This window comes from Rhinopithecus roxellana, chromosome 4 (assembly GCF_007565055.1).
Source record: "Rhinopithecus roxellana isolate Shanxi Qingling chromosome 4, ASM756505v1, whole genome shotgun sequence".
NCBI lineage: Eukaryota > Metazoa > Chordata > Mammalia > Primates > Cercopithecidae > Rhinopithecus > Rhinopithecus roxellana.
In genome coordinates, this window is record NC_044552.1 from 172,737,361 (window position 1) to 172,754,949 (window position 17,589).

General features: G+C 39.0%; 1 protein-coding gene across 6 annotated transcripts in view; it reads left to right on the forward strand.

The window, feature by feature from the left end:
* The window catches only part of TPD52L1 (TPD52 like 1), a 108,341-nt gene that overhangs the window by 85,681 nt on the left and 5,071 nt on the right, over nucleotides 1-17,589 (forward strand). For 2 of the 6 annotated variants that reach the window (XM_010359024.2, XM_030929339.1), the window contains exon 4: nucleotides 8,303-8,404. In XM_010359024.2, the coding sequence (XP_010357326.1) occupies nucleotides 8,303-8,404 (102 nt within the window). Of the gene's footprint in view, nucleotides 1-8,302; nucleotides 8,405-11,138; nucleotides 11,154-12,828; nucleotides 12,868-16,268; nucleotides 16,330-17,589 lie in introns of all 6 variants that reach the window. The other 4 variants (XM_030929338.1, XM_010359021.2, XM_010359023.2 and 1 more) reach the window with 4 other exon arrangements.

A 17,589-nucleotide genomic window follows, 5' to 3' on the forward strand; every position in this document is an offset into this window, starting at 1 on the left:
ATTTGTGGTATAAAATACTTTCTTCTAAAAAGATGAACTTTTTATTTCTTCTAGTTGTATGTAGAAAAATGCTTTAAGTCAAAACAGTTTAGAAAACAACATACTTTCTCCTTTTTATTATTAACACCGATGTTCAAATTAGTAAAACATGTCAAGTGGATTTTGCATGAAAAGTCAACAGAATGCTTTTTATTTGGCTTGCAGAGACCCTTACCTCACACTACTGAAGATCCCCGGTTGGCGTGCTGGCCAAACAGCTAACCTGTCTTTACCAATAAATGCTATCCATTTCAGCTAAATTGAGTCTCTGAAAAGTAAAGCCCACTTTCCTGTTGACTTTCTTTGAAAAACAGGAAGTTTATGTGTACTCAAAACCAAACATCTCTCAGTAAACAGTCTTAAATGACTTAATGCATATGAGGTGCTCTATAAACATTAGCTGCCATTGCTTTCAAAAACATGAGCTGCTATTGCCACTGCTGCCAAAGAAAGGCAAATGTTTAACTGTGAAAGTAATGGCAACTAATGTTCAGCCCTAGACCAGATTTGACCCTTTCAGAAGTGCAGGTCCCTACAGCGGTGTTGTTTGCTGGAATGGCTTTAGAACACACAAGGGCAAATTTCTCTTCACTCATCTGAAAGTTTCAGTTGTTCTCTTGAGTTAGAAGCTTCACATTGGAAACTCCTGATTCTGCTCTTGTAGCTGAAGTGAGGACAGGCACACAACACAGACTTGAAGCATATACTTTCAACGTTTCTGCCACCTAATGCACAACTGACAGCAACTCAAAGATACCTTACACGTTCATGCTTTTACTTAAGGAAAACGTATTGTTGTTCTGCTTTATCAATTGTGTAAGTCAACAATGGTGAACCTATATTTAGCTTAAAGTAAGAGAGCTAGCAATCTGAAATGCTAAATACTATTTGTATTTAAATTACAAGATTGTCAAGTCAATCAGGGTATTAGTATTTAAGTTGTTTTTCATTATTTGAATATTATGGCACATACTTCTATATGATAGGGTTGAAAAACAATCTTAAGTGTTAAAAATGTGCCACATTCCATGGCATAATAAAATGCAATACATCATCGAGTGCTGTGGCTCACACCTATAATCCTAGCCCTGCAGGAGGCCAAGGTGAGAGAATTGCTTGAGCTCACGAGTTCAAGATCAGCCTGGGCAGCATGGTGAAACCCTGTCATTATAAAAAATGCAAAAAATTAGCCAGGTATGGTGGCATGTGCCTGTAGTCCCAGCTACTTAGGGGGCTGAAGTGGGAGGATTGCTTAAGCCCAGGAGATGGAGGCTGCAGTGAGCCAGGTTCACACCACTGCACTACAGCCTGAGTAACCAAGTGATACCCTGTCTACAAAAAAAAAAATAAAATAATAAGAATAAGAATAAATCACCAACTTCTTTGGGCTGATAGGAGGGTTTTTTTGTTTTTTTGTTTTTTTGTTTTTTTTCCCAAGACTCAGACTCCTAGCTTCTGGATGGGGATCTACATTAGTCAGGCAATTTTAAGATCAAGTTCAATCAGGATGCAGCATAATGTTACAGGGTCTATGCAATACATAACTCCTGAGGCACTATTTGCATAGACCAGGCATGTCCAATATCTGGGCTTCCTTGGGCCACACATAAAATACACTAAGGATAGCTGATGAACTAAAAAGAAAAAAAAGTTGCAAAAAAAAATCTCATAATGATTTAAGAAAGTTTATGAATTTGTGTTGGGCTGCATTCAAAGCTGTCCTGGGCCACATGTGACCTACAGGCCACAGGTTGGACAAGCTTGGCTTAGGCTATAGTGTGAGTGGTGCTCCTCGGTGCTTTTAAGTCTTGGAGCCCAATGGGCTATTTCTCTTGGGGTCTCTGGTTACCGTGTTCTTGGAAATCATTTCCCTACATATAACCCTTTCTCACTGTTTACCCTTTTGAAATTTCTTTCAATTGTTGATTTCCAAGTAATGTGTACAAAATAGCAACTAACTGTTTTCAAGAAATGTGATGGTTAGCTGGGCTCAATGGTGCTTGCCTATAATCCCAGCTGCTGGGGAGGCTGAGGAAGAAGGATTTCCAGAGTCTAGGAATTTGAGGTCAGCTTGGATAACATAGTGAGATTCCAAGTCTATACATATATATAAAAGGAATATGATGTTTAGCTTAGGGAAGAGGTGTAAAAATGTGAGGAAAAATGTGCATTTTAGCTTTCTTGAAATGCAATATTGTTTCTCTCTCTGAACACTGGTGCTATAGAAAGCTGACCTAACTCACCTTTAAATGTCTATCATCTTCAAGGCAACAAGATATTTTAATGGAAAGCAGGCACCCTGGACTAGGCCTTAGACTTACCTATGTCACTAAGAGTCACATAACTCTTTTGGACCTCAGTTTCATCATCTGCAGTCTGAAGGAATTCGGCTCCAATGCCCTTCAGATTTAACATTAAATAATTATTGGAAATAAGGAGTCCTAAAATCTTTAACACTGCATTAAACTACCTGTATAGCTGAATTTTAACTATAAAATTTCACATAGAAATAGAATTGCATTTTTCATGGTAGGGACATAAATAATATTAATCCACACTAAAGTAATCAGATCACTGCACAGGCTCACCTCCCATTTTGCTATAGAAATGTGTTTAAAACACAACGTAGCTATCACCTATTTTCAATATATACTTCTCTCTAGCTAGCTATATTTAAATTATGCATTAAATTCAGATTGTCACACACACAGAAAAAAGTGTTTTAAAAATCATATCTTAATTAAAAACATTCTCAAATATATAAAATTAAACTACATGGAAAAGCTTAAAAGAAAATTAAATGTTGGGTCTAATTGTAAGAATTATTGAAGAAATGTGGAACCAACACAAGAATGAATTCTCCAACTAGTAGCCAGTCCCAACTTCATGCAAAAGCCACAGATATTGCAGACTATTTACTTTTCCCTTGAGTCACCTTTCAGGCCACACAGAGTCAGTGGCAGGTGGTTGCTCAATAGACTTTCTTCCTTTCCTCCACCCTTCCCCGGTTTCCTTTTTACCCTTATCACTCCCTTCTCCCTAGGGCTCAGTCCGTTTTGTAGGCACCAAGTGGCCAAGGCCTCAGGGACCTCTGGCCTTGATTGGACAGAAAGAGGTTGCTTTTAGAGTCTTCCCAAGGGTGCAGGCTTAAATCTTTTTAATTCTTCAAAATGGGACATTTAAAATATAGCACAACCCTTTTCATGCCATATTTTATGGCATCACAAAGCTGAACAGCTAGAGCAGAGGCCCTAAGCTAGGAGGTCTTGATTTTAGATAACCTGATGACTCTGTGCCTAGGTGATGGTCTTTTTGTGAATAATTTCACAGGAGTTCTTTGAGCTTCTTGTATTTGGTTGTCTAGATCTCTAGCAAGGCCAGGGAAGTTTTCCCCAATTATTTCTTCAAATATGTTTTCCAAACTAAAATTTTTCTTCTTCCTCAGAAACAGCAATTATTCTTAGGTTTGGCCATTTAACATAATCCCAAATTTCTTGGAGGCTTTGTTCATTTTTTTTTCTTTGTCTTTGTTGGATTGTGTTAATTTGAAAGCCTTGTCTTTGACCTCTGAAGTTCTTTTTTCTACTTATTCTAGTCTATTGTTGAAACTTTCCACGGCATTTTTTATTTCCCTAAGCAAATCTTTCATTTCCGGAAGTTATGATTGTTTTTTCCTTATGAAAAATTTTTTGTTGATGTCCTGTATTTTTTTTGTATGTTTCTTTAAATTAGTTTTCAGCCAACTTACCTTTCTCTGGTATGTCCTTGAGTAGCACAGTAATCAGCCTTCTGAATTCTTTATGTGGCAATTCAGAGGTTTCTTCTTGGTTTGGATCCATTCCTTGGGAGATAGTGTGACCTTTCATGGGTGTTGTAGAACCCTGGTTTGTTATATTACTAGAATTACTTTTCTAGTTTCTTCTCATTTTGGATAGGCTATTTCTTAAAACTGTTCTTGAATTTATTTTTGCTTGAATTTTTTTTTAAACTTAAATTAATTTTTTCCCTCTTAAGGATTAGACTTTAATGTTTATTTTAGCCTAATTTAATTCTTGGTGCTTATAGGGGTGAAGACTCTGTTTGAGATCCTTAGTTACAGAAAAGTTTTTTTGTGAGCTGGCTTTCCCTTATGCTGTTTGTAGTCGTTACATTCTTGGTGTGTGGGCGAGTTCACTGCCTCTTATGGAGTTGGAATGGCAGGTATCTCTTGAAGCTTATCTCGCTCTCTCATGGTGTACCCTTTATTTATTTATTTAACTTTTTTCCCACTGTTTTATTTACTGAGTTGATGATTCAGGCTTTAGGCCACTAGGAGAGGTATCCCTGGTTAGGCACCGGTTGTGGCTAAGGCAGGTGGGTAGATGTAATACCTGATGGTGGACTGAGGTCCCAGCCTTGATGAAGGTGGCTGGAGGAGCTCTCAATTAGATGTGCTGAGGTTTTATCAGGGTGAAGAGTGGGAGCTACCTCAGCTCTCCTACCAGGTCAGCAGGAAAGCTACTCACCTCATAGCCTCATTCCTGTCCCAGTGTTCTGGCTCTTCAGATCAGACAGGCGCCTCTTTTCATCTATGGAAATGTTGATGTTCAAAGTAGAGAGGAATTGTGACTTTGCCTCTCATGCAGGCCTGAATCTGGGGTGTGTTCCTCCTGTGGGGTTGCACTCACCCTGGATTGTTCCAGAAAGGCTGTCTATAGGTGCCTCCATTCCTCTGGGGGAAGTCCAGCTGTGTCTACAGTAGAGTGCTGGGGGGAACAAGGACGCCTTCTTCAACTCCCTACAATCACAGAAGCTGCCTGATATTTGGGGTAGAGGTGCAGACTTTCCCTCCTGCGCCCAGCACTGCAATTGTGTCTCTGCTATGAGAAACTTCCCACCAGTGGAAAGATCTGGAACTCAAGGCCTATTGTTCACATTCTTTTGTTCCATAGGGTGATCCTTCGATGTAGTGCTCGCCCCCTTCCCTTAGAAATGGGACATCCTGAGAGCTGGGCTGCAGTGATTGTTATTTCTCTTCTTAGTCTAACCACCCAGCAGGACTACCAAGCTCCAGGCTGGTGCTGGCAAATGTCTGCAAAGAGTCCTGTGATATGACCAGTCTTCAGGTCTCCCAGCTGTGGATACCAGTACTTGCTCTGGTGGAGGTGGCAAGGGAGTGAAGTAGACTCTGCGAGAATCCTTGGTTGTAGATAGGTTTAATGTGCCGGCTTTCTTAGATGCTGGTTATGCTAGCAGTGAAGTTGTCATGTGGACAGACTCAGGACCTCTGCTTAGCCAGGATGTTACAGTCAGCAGTGTTAGCTGTTCTTTTCTTCTTCCTGGGATCAGGGTTATTCTGTCATGAGTTGCAGTAATGGCCTGAGTCCGTCCGCCTACAGCCAGGAGGTGGTGTTTTCAAGAAGGCACCAGCTGCAGTAGTAACAGTGGGATTTAAGCTTGCCCTAAATTGTCCAAGAGAAGTATTCTGGTTTCTCAGGAGATAGGTGAGTCCATAAAGCTCTCAAGAGTTTACGTCTTCTGTGTTCTGCTACCAGGGCAGGTAGAGAAATACCACCAAGTGGAGGCAGGGATAGACTCTCCTTGGGCGGGTCAGACTCTCCTTGGGTGGGGCTTGCTGCAGCCACTGTTGTGGGGTGGGAGGTGTGGTTCTCAGGCCAATGAGGTTACGTTCCAAAGGGGATTATGGCGGCCTCTGCTGCCTCATATAGTTCATCAGGGAAGTGGCGGATACCTGGTAGCAAAAGGCCTCACCCAGCTCCCACACGGTTGGCGAGGCCAGTCTCACTCCTGCAGCGCTCTGCTAACAGAGCTGAGTTTCCATCCAGGCAGCCTGCGCACACTGAACTCAGACCTGCCCCAGGCCACAGGCTTCCCTGCTGAGAAAGCAAGCACAGCTTTCAGGCTGCACCCCTCCCTGTCTGCCCACAGTGTTGGTAGCTCCTGTGCTCTTATCTGCAGCAGTTTCCACTCACCCCCCAGATTCTGCTTAAGAAAGTTCATGCTCAGTGGAAATTATTATAAAATTCAGTTGGAAACTCCTTTCCCGCCATGACCCCTCCCTAATTCCACTGGCTGCCTTCCTTGAGGCGCTCTGTGAGATACAGTTATATACATTCCCTGGGCTCAAGTTAGAGAGACTGGAGTGCCTATAAGGCTTTTTCCATTGCTGCTACTGCTATATTTCGCCCAGATACCTAAATCCATGCCAGCTCTAAGTTAGGTTAAATCCTTCTCCTGTGATCTGGATTTTCAGATTCCCTAGTGGAGATGTGGGTTCAGAGGCAGGTTTTCTCCTCTCACACTCTAGGAACTCAGTTTTTCACCTGTCTCTCAGAATTTGCAGCAGTGTGCCACTCCTTTCAAAGGATCTGTGAATTCTTTTGGTGTCCCTGTTAAGTTCCTGTGGTGCTTCTTGGAGCAAAAGTTCATGATGTGAGTCTCCACACACTGTTCTGTCTGAGCAAGTGCAAGATGCATGTTAGCCTGTCTGCCTCCTATCTGCCATCTTCCTCTTGTCTCCTTGATGATATTATTTGATTTCATGTATAAACTGCCTGAAATTCTATGGTTTCATGTAGTTAAAAAATGTTTTTCCAAAATTAAAACCCAAAATCATGTAGCAAAATGTAAAAATGAAATTTAATTTGAATCAGCTGATATTTTTTGGACCTTCACAGAAAAAAATAAATTAAGCAAACTTCCTCAAAGCTGTTCATTTCTTTCATCTTGTCTCATTTGCTGTTTGACCCAGTGCCATCTGGCATCCACATTCCTTGTTCTCCTCACACAGTCCTCTCCAGAGACACAAATTACTCCCTAGTCACCAGATTCTTCTTTGACCTTATTCCCCTCGGCCTTTTTGTTTTTGATAGGAAATGTCTGTTTAGTAAATGAACATTTGGTTTTATGATCTAGTTAATGTATGTCTTTCATACTTCCTAAGAAAACAGGCATTGTGTTAATAAATAACATATAATGCTAACAATATTATAGACAGATTCCATCCTGCTGACAAAAAAGAATACCACATTAATAAAGTTATTTCTGTCCTAGGGAAGACCAAGGCACATATTTTAAAATATTCACTGGAGCCTGAGATCATACTTAGGACTGGATGACTTGTGGGAGATGGAAGGGGTAGAGGGAAAAGGGCAGTTCCTACACAGCTGATTTCATAGGGTATAATGTTTTCTTACAGGTACCATATGCATGCAAGTATAACAGGGTTTTGGAAGAACTTACCTGGGAGCAGCATAAATCAGAAGAAGACAGCATATGCATTTTAAGATTTGAGTTTTTTTTTTAATGTGTATAAAAATTTTGCTGATGTACTATTATTCCTCAAGTTATGTACCTTTTATTTCCCACTTTAATAACCAACTCAGAAATTTCAAATTTCTCAGCCCTATAAGTAGCACCATTGTTCTTCTTGTCATGATGCTGACATCCTCAGGACGATCTTTTGTCTTGCTCTGATTTGTCACTTACCATCTCCTGTTGAATCTATCCATTCTATCCCTGTAATCCATCATAAGTCTTTCTTTTCCTAGTGCCACTACTCCCAGTTCAGAGTCACAGAAGGTTGTCCCTTTTGATATCACCCACTCATTCATCTACTATTTATTGAGCTTCTCCTTTATCCCTTTGTCAGAGACTAGGGACACAAAGATGAATGGCTTCCTTGCGGCTTATCAACAAATATTCACGGCACTATATTCCTAAAACTGTTTGGAAAAAAAGTCACTATATCATCTTCAGATGACGTGCTTTTATTATTCCCAGGTATAAATTCTAGAAAAGTAAACTAAATAACTAGCTGTAGTTTGCCTTTTTCTGAGTTTTCTTTTACCCAAATTAACAGTATAAGCTTAGATGTCCCTTCAAAACCTAAACCTGCATTCTCTAATTTCTGTGCCACCTTTGGTGCCTAGAGCTTTCATTGACAAGTGTCTGTTTTAGAACTAATACATTTCAAGAACAACATTCTGTTCTCTGGGCAGTTCCGTGATTTGTCATGAAAGATCTGCACATTCAGATCTGTATTTGTATTTGTATCTGTATATACTTCCTAAATTCAGATTTAATGGTCTGACTTTCCTTCTGACTTTCATCCCCAGACAATGAATGGAAACAGTTGGTTCTGTGGATCTTCTTCCCAAATCTATTGAGGAAAGAACGTTTTCAAAGTAAGGAGTGAGAAGGAAGATGAATTGTTTATGGGAGATCATGATATAAAAACCATGTTGTTCTGTTTTACTTCTAGCTACAAGAAAACACATGAAACCCTGAGTCACGCAGGGCAGAAGGCAACTGCAGCTTTCAGCAATGTTGGAACGGCCATCAGCAAGAAGTTTGGAGACATGAGGTACTGTGGGAAAATACCATGGGAACAGTGCTAAGCCCTTGGCTTTCCATTTGAAGGGAGCACTAGCTATTAGCTGGTCATCTCAACATATGTATTTTTTTATTATAATGGATAAAAATGTTGAGACTCTGTCTCAAAAAATACAAAAAAGGAAAAGCTTTGACACTGAGAAGCAAATATCTATCTTTACATTTATAGATATATCTTTATAAATTATATTATTAAATTTTATTTACTTCAAAAATTGCTGGACTGTCCACAATATTCATTCACTATTTTAACAATTAGGCATTCACAAGACACGTGCATGAATCTGAGTACATTGTTTTATCTTCATTTTTACTAATGCCACAATAATAAAAAGTAATTGAAATTCTTCAGAAGCAGGTGTGATAAACAGGTAAACCTTCTGGATTATTCATTACCCCTAATTTTATTACAGATAAAATTTGTAATAATTTTAATGGCATTATAACATTTATCTAAACTGATTAAATAATCCTTTAAAACAGGAAACACTCTATAACCTGTTATATCCAAGAAAACATATTATCCCATGTTTATAAAACTGGTTCTCTTCATACTGTGTTGAAATCTTTCACTTGAACCCTGGGAACTCCAGCATGATACTGCTAACTAGAATAGTGCCTCTGCATCTTTAGGAGACCTTACAAACACCTCTGAAGCTTGTTTAAAATAGGTATTCTTAGGTTGCACCTCTCAGAGGTTGTGCTCAGTAAGTCTGGGGTGGAGTCTAGGAATCTGCATTTATAACAAGCTTCCGAATAATCTGACTTCAGAGGGTCAATTTATGAGGAAGGCAGACATAACTTAGTTCACCTGTACGTGGGTTCTCACTAATAAAATGGAGATAAGAATAACAATGTCATCGGACTATTACAAAAGTAGCAGAAGAAACCCTGACATGTATTATGCACTCAAAAAATAGCAGTTTTTTATCTTTAAGTGACCAGCTTGGTTACAAGATGGTAAAAATTAGAGAGAGGACATTAACAGGAGCCCACTGTATTTCATAAATTGTTTTTCCCAACAGTGAAGAACGAAGCATATGCAATATGTTGACATTCATATTCAAACACTAATTGAGTATAATGTCAAGACTGTATTGACTGCCTTTCCTCCTGTTTCAATGTGGCTTTGTTTAGTATAGTGGATGGCCTGTTTTCCAGGACTTCCAAACTTTCCATTTGTTAATACCCCATGTAAAGGATACAAAATTTTCATTATACACTGTGGCTAAAAATATTGGAAAATATAGTCTATGTTGCTAATCAAATACAATCCTGAAATATTTTGAAGAGTTTGAAAATTTCCGAGCTTTATTTTCATAATATTTTATGTGTATATTTCTCTCAAACTATATCTAACACTTGTATATAAATGAGAATAACTCTCTGTGAAAGCAACAAGTTTTACAAAGATTTTTACTTTTAAAATTATGCCAAAACAAGCAATATACATAAAAGTCATTTTAAAAGTGTTTAAGCTTAATTTGATAAAAACCCTTAAATGAGAAAAATTAGTAAGCTTTGATTTTTTGTTCAAAAACTGATGTGCCAATTTGTAAATATGGGGGATATGTTAAAATTTGGGGCCGGGCGCGGTGGCTCAAGCCTGTAATCCCAGCACTTTGGGAGGCCGAGACGGGCGGATCACGAGGTCAGGAGATCGAGACCATCCTGGCTAATACGGTGAAACCCCGTCTCTACTAAAAAATACAAAAAACTAGCCGGGCGACGAGGCGGGAGCCTGTAGTCCCAGCTACTGGGGAGGCTGAGACAGGAGAATGGCGTGAACCCGGGAGGCAGAGCTTGCAGTGAGCTGAGAGCTGGCCACTGCACTCCAGCCTGGGCGGCAGAGCAAGACTCCGTCTCAAAAAAAAAAAAAAAAATTTGGTCATAGACCTTTTATTTTAAACTTCTTTTTGGTTAAAAGTGTCATATTAGTCGACATTTTTATTAGTTATGTTATAACATTTTTGTGCATTCTGAAAACAAATTTCTGGATTTATTCAAAAACATCACCAGCAAAATTCAGATACCTTGGAAGAAAAACAGCACCTCTCAGTTTTTCTTTAAAATCACTCCAAATTAATATTTACAGATTTTGTAAAACCTAGAATTTGGGCCTTTTAAGCGCTGGAAAAAAAAAAAAGCATTATGTTAGGATTTAATTCGTATGTTTTGTAAAAATTAGTTGTATTTTTCTGGGCTAAGTAAGATTCTCATTTTAACCTGATTGTCATGGAATTTTCCACTCCCTTTCTCCATCCATAAAGTAACATTGTTAATACCCACTTAACCAAAATGTTTCCTGTAAAGTTAAAATGAGGTCACACTTAGGAATGTACTCTGAAGAAATCCAAGTGGTTGGAATCATTTTTCTAATAACACTGGCATCTTCTGGGAACTTCTCAATTAATTTGTTCAAACTGTGATCCAGTGGAGACAAAATGGTTGGAGAAGGGCATGTCATTTTATTACAGTCCAATCAATGTTATATACGTATAGGAATAACAGTTAGAAGCAAAACCTGAGTTGGTAAAATGATTTGTCAGAGACATTAAAAAGTGTAATCAAGAGCGGGAAATGAAGCTACCCCGTCTCTGCCCTGGGGCCCTTGAAAGGGGACCACCAAGGGCAGTGCGCTGTTTCCCCGCCTACTGTTTGCTAACTCTGCTCCTGCTCTTCTCTCCTGTGCTTCCTGGCTGCAGGTCTCACTCCATCGGGTAAGCGCCACGGGGCTGCTTGTGGGGCTCTGCCCACTGCCTTGCTGCCTCCTTGCTTCCCAGGGCTCCCTGTTTCTTTCACACTATGTCTGAACCAACAAAACTACACTCTGTTTTCCAGAGAGTGTCCGTGACCAGGAAGATAGTTTATAGGGCACTTAATACATTTGAACTTATTGGGGTACGTCTGTATCTCATTTCTGAATCATTTACACCATTTCACTAGCTGAACAATCTCTCAGGAGTCTCTTTCTCTGCACCATTTCTTCCGGTGTTGACAGAGGTTCATAGAATTAGAAGAAGAAGAAGAAAAAACAAAGTGGAGATTGAAAGTTATATGTGTTTTCTAAAGCTTCTAGAAAGTAAAGTGGAGAAACAAAAACAGATTTTCTGTAGATTGTCATGTTTCTGTGAATTTCTTGTACCCGTAATTTGTGTTGATGTTTCACCTTCAACTTTCTGTGCCTTCTGAAGTTGAAGGGAAGAAAGGTTACTGGAAAAGCGCATATGTTAAGAAGTTTGCGATTGTTAGTCCCAAGTCCCTGAACTAAGCCTTCTTTTAGCTAGAATCTTATTATATACTTTTTAAAAAAAATTTTTTCCTAAGAAAGTGGTCTATGTTTACAGAGATACACCAATTGGTAATGCAGATTAGGCTCTTTTAGTGATGCGTTTTAAGTGTAATTTCTGAGGAAATATCTGCCTAATAGTTTCTAAATCGAGTGTCTAGGGTAAGACCGTAAGTATCCCATGAATTTCTTTGTCCTTTTCTTTCTGTGTTCTAGCAAAGTGCTAACCATACTAATGGATATTATCAGGGAAGGGTGACAGATTTGGTCCCTGAACTATTAGCTTCTTGAGAGAAGAGAAAGCAGGGATGCTGTTGAAAAGTGTGAGGTGGGATCCAGCACTAGGCCAGGAAAATGGACCCATTGTACTCCTCACCCTACCCAGCCTGATTTCTGAGTGGAACTCAATAGAAAGTAACAGGCAGTCAACCAGAGGGAAGATGAATCAGCTACTAGGATTAATAGGATGAGAAGTCTAAATCTCTTAAAATTCTCAGGAATGTTTGTATTTGCACCAGATGTTCTTGACTATCATCTGGTACAAATCAATCATCCTGACAATCAAACCAGAATGGATGCAGAAGTCCCTGCCCTCACATTGGCCTGTGAGAACTGTGTTTGCCTGCCATGTGCTTCTTTGAAAGTCTTATGTTAAGTTCTTGCTTTCCTCTGGCCAGTTTCTCTACCATGGAATGATTAGCTTCTACCTGCCTGGCTCTATTTCCTGGGTACTGCCTTTTGCTCCTTACTGTCTTCCTGAGCAGAAGGGAGTAGAGACCTAAGCTGGGCCTGGAGAAGATGTCCATGGGCTACTGGGCTCACCTGGGAGAAACCAGACATTCTCAGATTTCCTGGCAAAAGGAGGCTGCAGAAAGTAAAATAATATGCAACTGTGGATCCACCATCTACTTTTCATTTATACCCTTGAAAGCTGACTATGCCTATTATACCCAACAAAAACAAATATCATCTTGGTTGGATGGGCAGGGAATATTTCAGATATTTGGAATTGCTGTTTTAGAACTACAAATAGGGAGTTTTTCATGTACTTATGTGTGCTCTCTTCTTTTTTCTTTTTTCCCCTTTAATCTGCTTTTGCTCTGAAGCTACTCCATTCGCCATTCCATAAGTATGCCTGCTATGAGGTAATGTGTGTAAAATATTTTATGTAATATTAATATGGAATGTGTTTAAAGTGTTACTTTATTTATATTTACTTATGGGGTTCCCCTGCTTTATGCGAAAGGAAATTGCTGATGGTCTTCAGAAGAAAAGGTTGACAATTCTGTAGAAGAATTGTGTAGCTTGGGCTTTTGACCAGACATCCTGGCTTAAATCTAGCCTTTCCTGTGTGACTCAAGGCAAGTGACCTAACCTCAATTCTTTTATCCATATATTACAAGAAATAAGACCTACTTCATGTGGTGTTTGTGAGGCATAAACAAAGGAACCTACATAAAGCACTTAGCACAGTGTCTGAACATGCCAAGCAATCTTGCAAAGGTAAACTTGGGTTTCTCATTTCAGCAGAATTAAATGCCAGCCTGGGGGAAAGTTTAAATGAAAGGATTGAAGACTAAGAAAGCTAAAGTTCTAGAAAGGATATCATTAGGATTTTTTAAGGTAGATATTAAGGTGAGATGTTTTTTAAATAATAAAATGCCAGTATAATTACTGACCAGATAAAAACTGGTGAGAAAGACATTCCTCACTTCAAGTTTGCATGGCATAGTGATGCAGTCAGATAAAATTAAACTAATAGCAAGACAGGAATGAGTGTTAAATTGAAAATCAGAAAATGCAGGCTCTAGCCCAGTTCTGCCAAGGATTAACTTTGCACTCATTGGAAAATCACCTCAATGGTATCAGCTTCATCATGTTTAGAATAAGAGGCTATAACGGGATCAGCTGCTTGCCAAAGGTTCCCCTCCACCCACTGAGCCCTAAGGCTGCCTAGAGATGAAGCCTTTGGGATCTTCCCCCACTTCAGTCAGAGCTATGCCTCTTCTACCTGCTTTATATTAATATTGTGGTTTGAGTGCATTATAGAAGGAGTTCAGTTACTTTCAATAGTTTGAGACCGCTGAAGCCAGATTCTTTATATATATAATCTTTTCCTCTGTTTTTTAACTGACATGAAGCCAAATTCTTCCTAGGGTCATTTGCAGCGCTAAAAGTTTGTGCATCTGATCAAATCTGATTGAAGTTGTACATCTGATTAAATCTGATTAAAGAGTTTCTCCCTGTTCTCCAGCATGTATCCTAGTATAATTTAATTAGATGAATATCTGTTCTATTGTATTTTATGAAGGAAGGCTCTTCTGCACTGGGGTTATGTGGTTAATTGGTTGATTTGGAAATTTAACCACAGTATTTAGTTCTCTGTATTTGGTGGTAAACAGAGAGTACAGATTCAAGATTGCTTAGTTCATCTTTGAATGGCTTGCTCTCCCTAGCATAAGAATACCCAAGGCGGGTAGTGGAACCTAAAGCTCTGTTCCCCTTTACCTGTCAAGTTTTGAATCTGGGTGTCAGAAGAAGACTTGCAAAAATTAACATGGTTTTCCCCTGTGGACCAGGAATTCATCTGGTAGTGGCTTATGGGTCAAATGCATGAGCTTGCCTGAAACTAACTTGAAAAAAAATTATTTTGCTTGTCTAACATATACCCATGAACCATTTCCTCACTGTGGGTTTGTGTAACTGATGGATGACAGGCAGTCATGTGTGCAGGCTTGGTCAAGTAAAATCTGCAATGGAAATGAAGTGCCAATAACTATATACTTTTTGAGTCGTGCAAATATAATTTTACTAATATTTCATCATGAAACAGGATTATGGAGGATCACCCATAGGAATTTGACTCGTGTTTGAGTCGTACACAAAATGTGATGCCATGTCAGGACCCTCTGAACTCACCATTGTTAATCTGTGCAGCCTGAATGCAAGTACATTTCTGACCCTGTGGAGCACCAAAGACCCAGGAGACAATTCCCAAATTCACTCATGAACATCTATGCTCATTGCCTTTTAGTAGTATAAGTGTGATACTTCATTCTGCACTATACAATGAAACCTATATTCTATAGTCATTCTCCTTTATAAAGTTTTTCTAGGCCATTCCTCTTATTTTACTTTTTTTTTTTTGCACTCAAGAGAGAATAATGAGTGCCTTATTAATTCAACATTTAGTTGAATTATTTGATCTGAAAATGATGGCAGTTGTTGCTGCTGAAAGCTGACATGGATACAAGATTTAAAATACAGTTAGTTCAGTTCCTGTTTCTTTAGTAGGAGTTGATGATATTTTTAATGGTAGTGATATCATTAAATTATATTATGGAGCCAAATCCAATATAGAACACCAGGAAGCACCAAATGAAGTTTTTAAGCTTAAAGCAACAAAATGATGTATAGATTATTTAACACAATGAATGATTCACAAATAAAATGCCATTAGCGGCCAGGCATGGTGGCTCACGCCTGTAATCCCAGCACATTTGGAGGCCGAGGCAGGTGGACTACCTGAGGTCAGACTTCGAGACCAGCCTGGCCAACGTGGTGAAACCCCGTCTCTACTAAAAATTCAAAAAACATAGCTGGATGTGGTAGTGGGCACCTGTAGTCCCAGCTACCCAGGAGGCTGAGGCAGGAGAATTGCTTGAACCCTGGAGGCAGAGGTTGCAATGAGTCAAGATCACACCACTGCACTCCAGTCTGGGCGACCGAGCAAGACTCTGTATCAAAAAAAAAAAAAAAAAAAAAAAAAAAGAAAGAAAGAAAGAAAGAAAAGAAAAAAGAAAAAGCCATTAGGCTGCAAAGGTTCTGTTTGGTAAGAGAACAAATAGATATATCCTATTTGGTAGGAAAAATAACGCGTGCTAATAACACCATTTTGATTGGGCGTTAGGTAGGTAATGGGTATGTTTCATCTTAAAATAATGAAAGCATTAACTTTCCAAAACACCACTTCATGTGAGTTGTCAAAATGATTATTTTTCTAAGGCGTGGAAAAGAAAAAATATATGAACTTTTTTTTCCTTGCACTATTTCTGAAATTGTCTCACATTTGCTGAAATAAATAACTTTAAATACTGCCAAGTGGCAAAACTCAAACATGACATTCTTCATATGGATTTTCCATTGCTTACTAAAAATCCTGAGTCAGGAAGAGGAGTGTTGTGATAGAAACAATAAATGCTAAATGAAAACTTAAGGTACCTATTGCTCCACTGGCTCATTGGAAATGATTTACAGTGTACCATGGAATTATTACAGTTGTGTCATTGCCAAATATCATATTATTTACTGTATAGTTGAGTATCTGATCATTTTACCTAGAAAAACTCCATGTCAGGTTATGGTTTCTGAACCTAACCTAACGGAAGAGTGACATACATTTTAAAACGTTGTTGGTGTAGATGGCAAGCTGACAGGTAGCTCTGTTGCAGAGGCCATGTTTACAAATATGAGCAGAAAACCAAACAGCATGGTTGCTAAGACAGCTAGGCCTTTGGAGCTGACCTCTCTCTTTTTGTTATTTTAGGAATTCTCCTACTTTCAAATCATTTGAGGAGAGGGTTGAGACAACTGTCACAAGCCTCAAGGTACAGATGAAGTGAATTCTGTGTGAGTGGGTCCATTGACTCAGGACAGCTTAGCCATTGCTGTGGTTAAAGTTGAGGCAGGGCCAAGAAGGCAGGCTTGCATCAAGTCAGACCTTTTCCTTCACATATAAATCTATGAATAAAACCACTATTGAATAGTGTTACTGTATCCTTAGAGTTGTTTGTATAAACCATTCAGGGGTGAATTGTTCATTAAAGTGAATTGGGGTATGTGTTTACCACTTAATCTCTTAATGCTATCCCTCCAAAAGTAGATTTGTGAGATGACTGTGGATAGAATAAAGGCTATATGAATTCTGAATTTAGAGTGTGAGTGAAAGTTCAATAACAGCACATAGCTGCTCTGGTTTGGACATGGACCAGCAAAAACAAACTCAGGACTATGTATCCACTACCCATCAGCTACCTAGACTTGTTTATAAATTCAGGTACTGAGCACAGCACAGTATGGCTATCATAGAGGGAAAATTCAACTGAGTCACAAAATGCATTTTATAATAACACAATAATGCATTTCATCCCTGGGTGTAAATTGAAAATGTGCCTATTACAGGGTAAGTGTTTTTAAAATTCACTGGAATTATTGTTTGAGCATAGGTAAGTTTGAATAAAAAGTGTAAAATGAAATGAGTCTAGTCTCACAATTGAACTTTTAAAACAAGAAGAATCGTTAAAACTACTAAGATTATTTTTTAAAGGTATCACTTAATGACTTAATTACATCTTGCTATCATTATCTCTATTTCATATACAATCCATTTCTGTATTTTACCATAACTGGGAAAATTAAGAATATATGTGATCTTTAACCAGATCAAAAACCTTCGTATCCCATGCTGATTATTTAGCTGCCTCTGAATCCTGTGTCTCCACGCTGCTGTCACGTGTGCTGCCTGATAAGTGTATGTGAGGTTGTAAGTTATTCCTTACTCGCGGTTCCAGGTGCTCTTGTGGATTTTGACCTGGAGAGTCTTTTTCTTAGGACAGCGTCTTTCACATCGTCTACTTCTACTTTATTAGACGCATAATTAGGTGTTTAAGGGCCAGGAATGAAATTATTACTCAGCATTACCATGCCTTCATCAGCTTCATTCACCAGAAGTTTCCAGTTGTGCAGTTTCACCGCTCTGCATGCCAACATCATCCCTTATTGAGCGTACAGGAACCAGTGGGAGCTGTTAAACTGCCCCGTGGGTAGGAAAATTTTTTTTAAAGAGAGGAGCATCCAATGTTATGAAC